General features: G+C 50.5%; 1 protein-coding gene across 2 annotated transcripts in view; it reads right to left on the bottom strand.

Annotated features, from left to right (window-relative positions):
• LOC311315879 (steroid receptor RNA activator 1-like) overlaps window positions 1-8,575 on the bottom strand; it is a gene marked incomplete at its 3' end in the record, with an annotated part of 116,922 nt that extends 108,347 nt beyond the window's left edge. Inside the window, exons 1-5 of one of the 2 annotated variants that reach the window (XM_084446583.1) lie at window positions 8,506-8,575; window positions 7,941-8,072; window positions 7,139-7,410; window positions 5,785-5,893; window positions 4,511-5,598 (exon numbers count right to left, since the gene is read on the bottom strand). In XM_084446583.1, the coding sequence (XP_084302709.1) occupies window positions 5,363-5,598; window positions 5,785-5,893; window positions 7,139-7,410; window positions 7,941-8,072; window positions 8,506-8,530 (774 nt within the window). In that variant the 5' untranslated portion in view covers window positions 8,531-8,575. Of the gene's footprint in view, window positions 1-4,510; window positions 5,599-5,784; window positions 5,894-7,138; window positions 7,411-7,940; window positions 8,073-8,505 lie in introns of those variants that run through there. The other variant, XM_084446582.1, reaches the window with a different exon arrangement.
• Window positions 8,576-8,943: the final 368 nt, after the last annotated feature.

The following is an 8,943-nucleotide window of genomic DNA, read 5'->3' as shown; positions in this document are numbered from 1 at the left end:
TTGTGGGTAGCCCTCCTCTCCTTCATTTTTGTTCTGATGTCTCTGTTCATCCAGTGTTTGTAGTTGGGGGATGTACTTCCTGATGTGGTCGGTGGAAGATTTTTGCATATCCATTCAGGTCCAAGGTGGATGTTTTTAAGCAGCCCGAGTTGGTCGTTTCCATGCTTTTAACTAGTCTTTCCTATGCCTCCTCGGACTGATCTGAATAGATCTGGGGGTGGGTGTAGATCCGGGGGTGGGTGTAGATCTGGGGGTGGGTGTAGATCTGGGGGTGGGTGTAGATCTGGGGGTGGGTGTAGATCCGGGGGTGGGTGTAGATCTGGGGGTGGGTGTAGATCCGGGTGGGTGTAGATCCGGGGGTGGGTGTAGATCCGGGGGTGGGTGTAGATCCGGGGGTGGGTGTAGATCCGGGGGTGGGTGTAGATCTGGGGGTGGGTGTAGATCCGGGTGGGTGTAGATCCGGGGGTGGGTGTAGCCGTCTTCAGGCACTATTTTGTAGTCTGTCACCTTGGGTGGTGGGCGTGTTCACAGGCGCTTGGACGGCAACGGAAGTGACTATAGGTAAATGCACTCACCTGTGCAGCAGGTTGGCTTGAGCAAGGAGAGGGGGTGAGCACGGGAAGTGCATATTTTTCTGTTGACCGTAAACGCACTTTAATTTGTATCTGGTACCAGTTAGTTTTAATATGTATTTTTGGATTGAATAAACGGTCAAACGGACTACCGAAGTGGACCTGAATTATTGAGCTACGCGTCACAGAGTAGGCTACGTCTTCCCCTGTTTAGTCCCTCGCGGCCAGCTTGGATCGCCGCATACACTAGTTGTACTACTTCCACCTAGTACTACTACTACTGGGTGGACGTGTTCTAGTGTCTTATCCTTCCTAGTTGCACAGGACAGTTTGGTACAGTAGCACTTTCGTGAGGTTGCAGTGATTGAAATGGCCAGCCCCAGCACACAGCCTCATGGTAGAGAGACTCGTGTCTGGCTATGGCTTCCTGTAATTCACACAGTATTCCAGATCCTTAGCTAAAAATTAACTAGTGCTGTTAAGAACTAGCGAGAGCTAAGCACGATACGTCCGCCCACTCCGACGGCAAAGTCAAACCGAGGGGTGGGCTAGTCGGGAACAGGCATCGCTTATCAGTTCACTTCCAAGGTTGAGGTTAGGTTTCGGTCTCACGACCAAACATCATTTCACCTCAGTCAGAACATGCACCCCTCTCTCTCTCTGCCTCCCAACTGTCTCTCTGCTTGCCAGGTGCATCCCATGTATTTGCCAGTATTTGCATAGTATCACACTCAGGCCTGTAGCAGATGTAGCAACAGTGGGGTGTAGAGCTGCTGTGATAACTGTGTCTGATCATGTCGTTGGCTGGCGTGTGTCATACCATTGGAACTGGCGTGGGGGGAATCTGTCACGCTCTCCAGAGGAATGAAAACACGCCGCTAGACAGGAGACAGGAAGTGGTGGGCAGAAGACAGGAAGTGTGGGCGCTTATCCCAAGGCGGTTCACAGGAATGCTGGGAGGAGAAAACATCCGATGAGGCAGCCAATCAGGGGCCAGCATGATTCTCAGAAATGACAGAACCAAGCTGAGCTGGTGTGGCGTGATTTGTGCATTCATAATATAACACCCACACCCACAAAACTGTAGTAATATACACACACACTGTGGCTAGTATCTACATGTACTGTTTACGTATGATCCCACACAGCCATTAGAGGATCAGGTGACTTTCTAGTATTTTAAACCTGCATAAACAAGTACAATAGAAGACAACCTATCTTTCTCTCCCTGTCTGTCTCTCTGTCTCCGTCTGTCTCCCTGTCTCTTTCTCTCCCTGTCTCTTTCTCTTCCTGTCTCTTTCTCTTCCTGTCTCTGTCTCCCCCTGTCTCTCTTTCTCTCCCTGTATCTCTGTCTCCCTGTCTCTGTCTCCCTGTCTCTCTGTCTCCCTATCTCTCTGTCTCTCTGTCTCTCTGTACCTGTCTGTCTTCATCACTCAATTCAGTTCAGTGAGCTTTATGGGCCTGATTACATTATATTACAGTCATTTATCAGATACTTTTATCCAAAGCTACTAGGAAAAGCCAATGTTCTACTACTTGCCAGAACTCACAAGTGCATTTCCTTTCTAAAACAAGTGACTAAGAGCATAATCTAGTGCTGAAGGCAAAGGGAATAGCAATCTAAAAATACAGTAGATGCTTGAATGTTCAAATTAAATCATGTCACCAAAGCGGTTCACATCATAGGGACCAGAGACAAAAGGACTGGCAGGCAAATAAATGCAATCCTAAAGAGTGCTCGGCGAGAACAGACCTCCGCCCATGAATGCATGTCGTGGCTCTGTGCATGCGAGCAGGACGTTTGGTAATGCTGCAGTCGTTATGTCGGGAGCTTCATGCAGATCAAAACCCCGCCTCTCTGTGACCTTCAAGTGGGCGGAGTTCCCCCGCTTATTGTTACCCTGGAGATATAAGCGCTCCTGAGCCAAAAAATGACTGGAGGTGAATGGGCGGCTGTGTTTGGGTGGCTCGGTGGCGCCCCCCTCGGGTCGTAGCCGGCGGGGGGGGGGGCAGTGCGGTGCACTCCGGGCTCTCCCCCCGCACACCCCAGTCCAAACCCTGTGTCTTTTTATGTCTCCCCTTTTCAGTTGCAGGGGTGTGGTCGCCGAGTCTGTACTTAGTAAGGCTTGTTTTTTATCTTGACAGTAGAGATATTCAGCCATTTCATAATCCCTGTTTAGGGCCCGATAGCAATCTAGCTTGTTTTTGTGTTTTGGTTTCATCCCAATGTTCCAACTAAGAATTTCAGCCTTCAGTGGTAATTTCCATTACTCTAATTGGTGTTTGGAAAGTACCTCTCTCTATATATACCTCTCCCTCTCAATGAGTTGTTGTTGCCAGTTTCAGCTGCTGATACCGGTGTTATCTGACCCTATAAGAGCAGTTGTTTCTGTGTAAACAGGGACCTGATCTGGGATGAGATCAGCTTGCAGCTGGGGGTGTGTTTCAGGCACTGAACAGGGCTGGTCTGAGATCAGTTAGTGAGTGAGTGTGTGTGTGACTCCAGGCGGCAAACAGGGACCTGATCTTAGACCAGCCTGACAGTGAGTTAGTGTGTGTCCAGGCAGTAAACAGGGACTGGGTCTGAGATCAGTTAGTGAGTGTGTGTGTGTGCTTGTGTGACCCCAGGCCGTAAACAGGGACCTGATCTGAGACCAGCCTGCAGATGGGCGGGTGTTCCCAGGCTCAGTCTGCCCACTGACCGGGCCTGTGAGAACTCTCTGAGAACAGCCCCAAAAACACACCATACCTGGAGCAGAGCAGTTAAGTACCTCAAATACACAGACAAATATCAATGATGGCATTTCTTGAATCACATTTCTGCATTGTTTACATGTAAATATTATCTTAGACTTTGATTTAAGCGCTCACCCCTCTATTGCAGGTATTATGTTTTTGGCAGGCATTGTGCATTGTTCTTCCCCAGCAGATCTCGAGTTTAAGAGTCTACAGTATAGGTGACTGCATTAGAGGACGTACAAGCCATGACTTTATGATAAAGTCCATCAGCGCCACCTGCTGGTGACTGACTGCCACATCTCCTAGACCCAACTACCCCCTCAGTGAAATCAGGACAGAGCTTCCACCACAACCCAGGTTTATTTGGTCTGCCAACGTAGCTCTGTGGGCGTCGGCTTCATTATTGCTGCTGTGATCCCAGTACAGAACGTCAACACACCGATTCAGAGGGCAAAAACATGACTGAACACCGTGACAATTATCTGCACCATCAACCGTACAACACAGCCCACTACAGCTCTGGTGTCGTCTGTCCGACCCTCTATAGACATGATCAAATGATTTGTGACACACACATCCTCAACCGAACAACCGTTTCAAACAGAGCTGCTGGGGAAGCAACTACTCACTGACTGACCAGCTAAGTTGGGGTCAGGCAGTCACCAGAGATAACTCACAACTCCACACTGGGACTGGTAAACTAAAGGCCTGAGATAGAGAGAGAGAGACACACACACACACGCACTGTAGACAATGTATAACATCACTTTCAGATAAGAAACCTCCTCACTGTGGTAAGTTATGTGTAAACTCCACATTTGGACATTTCTTTTGTGGACCAAGATTCAACGTGTTTTACTGTAATATGTGCATGACTACAATGGAAATGTGATTGACAATTATAGTGTAAAGTCTGGAATGTGTGTGTGGAAATGAAACTCATAAGGCATTCTGCAGGCACGTGAGAACAATTTGAGAGAGAACAATTCACAAAGAACAAAAAGAAGGCCAGGTGAGATTGAAGGCTGATGCTGTTCCAGTCGTACTACATCGCCCCGAGCCTGAGAGGAGGGGTCCTGCTCAGAGGAGCGCCCCAAAACCTCCAGTACATGGTCACCACACACACTGTCCCATCATGAACTTTGGTATGAATAATGTGAAGTCATAATTAATATGATATTTCTAATTCTAATGGCTAGCCTACACCCCCCACCAACCCCACCCCACCCTGGAGTAACACTAACAATGCCATGTGATCTTCTCAGATATGAGGAGTGAGGAGATGGAGGAGGAGAGGATGGATGGATAGAGCAGGGATCTGGGGGAGGAGGAGGAGGAGAGGATGGATAGAGCAGGGCTCTGGACGAGGAGAGGATGGATAGAGCAGGGCTCTGGAGGAGAAGGAGGAGAGGATGGATGGATAGAGCAGGACTCTGGAGGAGGAGAGGATGGATAGAGCAGGGCTCTGGAGGAGGAGAGGATGGATAGAGCAGGGCTCTGGAGGAGGAGGAGAGGATGGATGGATAGAGCAGGACTCTGGAGGAGGAGAGGATGGATAGAGCAGGGCTCTGGAGGAGGAGAGGATGGATAGAGCAGGGATCTGGAGGAGGAGGAGGAGAGGATGGATGGATAGAGCAGGGCTCTGGAGGAGGAGAGGATGGATGGATAGAGCAGGGCTCTGGAGGAGGTATGGTGTGTACTATACTGTGTATGCATAGTAAATTGCATAACTGCAGAACAACCATGACAACACTTGTGCAGTCTTCCAACGCAGCAGTCAAACAGGAGAAGAGTTGTCTTCTCGCGGGTCCACATACAAAGCAGCCATTTCCAATTACACCACACCCAGCCAGTGGTGAACAGCGTGTTGTGTCTTGGTGTTATAATGTGTAAGGTCAACAGGTCAACAGGAGAGTGATATGTTGAATTTCCACACTTGATCAGAGATGAGCGGCCGTGGTCGTCATGGCGTCTCATTCATCTGGGCCTAAGCTCCTCCCCTGCGGGAGCTGGGACCCTGGAGCCACGGCTATCCGAGTCCCGTTGCTAGGCTACGGGGAGTCGGCGGTGGTGTCGTCATGGTTTCGGTCGACGGCTGTGTCGTCATGGTTGCCGTCGGCGTCTCTGTCGTCCTGCTCCTGCGTGTGAAGCGCCTCAGGCCCCAGGTTCCTGGTCTCAGCGATGAGGCGTTTGACCCCGACCATCCATTGGCCGACCTCGGTCACATGGTCCACCATCAGGGCGCGGTGGATCTCGTCTGCAGCGTCCCAGCGGTGGCTCTGCAGCTCTGAGAGGGACGGGACACGACTGGCTTAGAGGAAGGTGGACGGGAGGGAGGGTGTGTGTGTGTGGGGGGGGGGGGGGGGGGGTGTATGGGTGTGCGTGTGTTCAGGCATGTGTGCCTGTGTGAGTACCTGTGTGTGTGTGTGTGTGTGTGTGTGTGTGTGTGTGTGTGTGTGTGTGTGTGTCCTACCTTGTGCAAGGGCATTCATCCTCCGCTGGACAGAGAGAGACAGCTTCCCTGACCTCCACATGTCTTCAAACAGACGAACACGCTTCGCAACATCTTCACACACCTGTTTCTGCACGGGGACACGCCAAGAACACGCATGATCAAATCTCACAGAGTAATCCATGGTAGGCTGCTCAATAACAGGCCAGGGTCAAAGTGTCTAGAAAACTTTGTTTTGATTGATTGATCCTGCCTGGAGCGCCAGATAGGTGGAGTTAACTTTGTGTATCCAAATACATTCCTTCAGTGGCTCAATGCAGTTCCACATCTACAAAACTGATTGTTAACTTGGACATGACCACAGCCACAGCCTGGTAGACCACCCTGGTCTCTCACACTAACCCACTCACCCTGGTAGACCACCCTGATCTCTAACACTAACCCACTCACCCTGGTAGACCACCCTGATCTCTAACACTAACCCACTCACCCTGGTAGACCACCCTGGTAGACCACCCTGGTCTCTAACACTGACCCACTCACCCTGGTAGACCACCCTGGTAGACCACCCTGATCTCTAACACTGACCCACTCACCCTGGTAGACCACCCTGGACTCTCACACTAACCCACTCACTCTGGTAGACCACCCTGATCTCTCACACTGACCCACTCACCCTGGTAGACCACCCTGGACTCTCACACTAACCCACTCACTCTGGTAGACCACCCTGATCTCTCACACTGACCCACTCACTCTGGTAGACCACCCTGATCTCTAACACTGACCCACTCACCCTGGTAGACCACCCTGGTAGACCACCCTGATCTCTAACACTGACCCACTCACCCTGGTAGACCACCCTGGTCTCTAACACTGACCCACTCACTCTGGTAGACCACCCTGATCTCTCACACTGACCCACTCATCCTGGTAGAACACCCTGGTAGACCACCCTGGTCTCTCACACTGACCCACTCACCCTGGTAGACCACCCTGATCTCTAACACTGACCCACTCACCCTGGTAGACCACCCTGGTCTCTCACACTGACCCACTCACCCTGGTAGACCACCCTGATCTCTAACACTAACCCACTCACCCTGGTAGACCACCCTGGTCTCACACTAACCCACTCACCCTGGTAGACCACCCTGGTCTCTCACACTAACCCACTCACCCTGGTAGACCACCCTGGTCTCTAACACTGACCCACTCACCCTGGTAGACCACCCTGATCTCTCACACTCGCACTTGTCTAAGGACATTCTAACACCATTTTTGTGTACCATTACACCCCTAGTTGCACCACAGTGTGTGTGTGTGTGTGTGTGTGTGTGTGTGTGTTGGTGTACAGTATGTCTCCACCACCTACTCTGACGGTCAGTCGACAGGCTGCCAGCGCCCAGTTGAGACCTGCGAGGACGTCATCGATATTAGGCTCAGTCTCTGATTGGGTGCTGCCAGTGTCTGCGTGCTCTGCCATTGGACACTGAGCCGGAGGGGGCGTGGCCAATCCGCAGGGAGGAGGGGCTACTGTCTGGCATGACCGGGGGGGCGTGTTCATACTGCATGGAGGAGGGGCTAGTGGGTTAGTGGGCGGGGTCAGGGGAACGGTTGGGGGTGGAGCCGTTCCTGGTACTGGACCTATGAGGAAACAGAAACAGAGGAATCCTTATGGCCCATTCATACGCTGACATCTGCTTTGCATGGAACAGTCCATTTTTCAATGAAGGACGCAAATCGCCAACTGTGAGGCCTGCGCGGAGCAAATCGTTCAAATTATTATCTTGCACGACACACCAACAAACTGATGGCATTATATATGGCGCCTATAGATTTCTAGACCATAGGGACTGTTGCAACCTCAGCTCTTACACCAATCCTATGCTTTACAAATCCCTGTAGTGCACAGGACGAGTGCACACTTCAGGGGGCCGGGTTGAGAAGGGGGGTGTCAACAACTCGACTGGCTGAAATAACAGTCTCTAGCTGACACTGTCAGCACGTCAGCCAAGATAGCCTACAGCCACTAGCCATGAAGATGATGAAATAGAAGGAAGACGTGTAAGAAGAGAAGAAAGAGGAGGAGTAAGAACAGGGTGAAGAAGGAGAAGAAAAGGAGAAGTGTAAAAGGAGACGGATAAAGAGGAGGCAGTCAGGGGACGTTGACCCACCAGGACAGCCGCTGAGCTGAGGGGGAGCGACCCTCTTGTTGAGCGGGGTTCTCTTGGGTCCGCCCTGAGCCTGGGCCGTCTGCAGGCCGTACGAGAACTGAGGAGGGTCGTTCCAGCCCCGCTCCTGGTTACCTAGGAGGGGACGCAGACACAAATCTGTCAACATCGCGAGCTAGCTAGCTAGCGTTACTTCTACAGGAATGTGACCAACTAAAGTTGGTTAGCTAGCTAGGTCGCTAAGCTAACGTTAACGCTTTGACCGCAGACACCTTCTATTGAGTTGTTGACATAATATAATTCTTATCTAGTTGGCTAGGTAAGTCCGAGAGGAAACGCTTTAGGAACAAACCGTTCTAGTTCTAGACACAATCTTCTAGACATCTAGATAACATTAGCTATCTTTTCTAACTTAGCTAGCACTACGCTAACTAGCGAACGTTACAGTGATACGGCTAACGTCAGCAAACGAATGATATACCAAGCAGAATTGCATTTCATTCATATCATTAGATTATAGACTGTTAATTGTGACCCATACAATAGAATTACATCTTTCTACAAATACCTGGTTTTATGTACAGGTCTTCCATGGCTGTCCACTTCTACAGTAACAACCAGCTGCTGGCAGCTACGTGTTTATTTCCGGGGACACGTGGCTGTCAGTACCCAATCGGTTCCAGCTGCCTGATTGGGTCCAATAGCGTTCCATCATCTTGTACTGCAACATCACTTGACAAAGTTGATAATGGAACTGACCATGGAGCAAGCCCCCAGGATTCGAAATCTAAAGTGAAGGCCTATTGAACCGCGCCATCTTGGCTAGATTTGTAGTCATTTTGCTATTTCCGGTGACTTTTGTACTTGCGCAGTTGTGCTTTTCTGTCCTACGCGCGTCCACGCACGTTCCCGGCTCTCCCCGCTTTGATTTAGCAATGAAAACCGGCTTGCATATTAACCCGTTTTTGTAAAATATATCCATTGGAGAAATTATTTTGTCATCCAG

This window comes from Borostomias antarcticus, assembly GCF_949987555.1.
Source record: "Borostomias antarcticus genome assembly, chromosome: 1".
Lineage (NCBI taxonomy): Eukaryota > Metazoa > Chordata > Actinopteri > Stomiiformes > Stomiidae > Borostomias > Borostomias antarcticus.
This window is presented reverse-complemented; position numbering and strand designations above follow the sequence as displayed.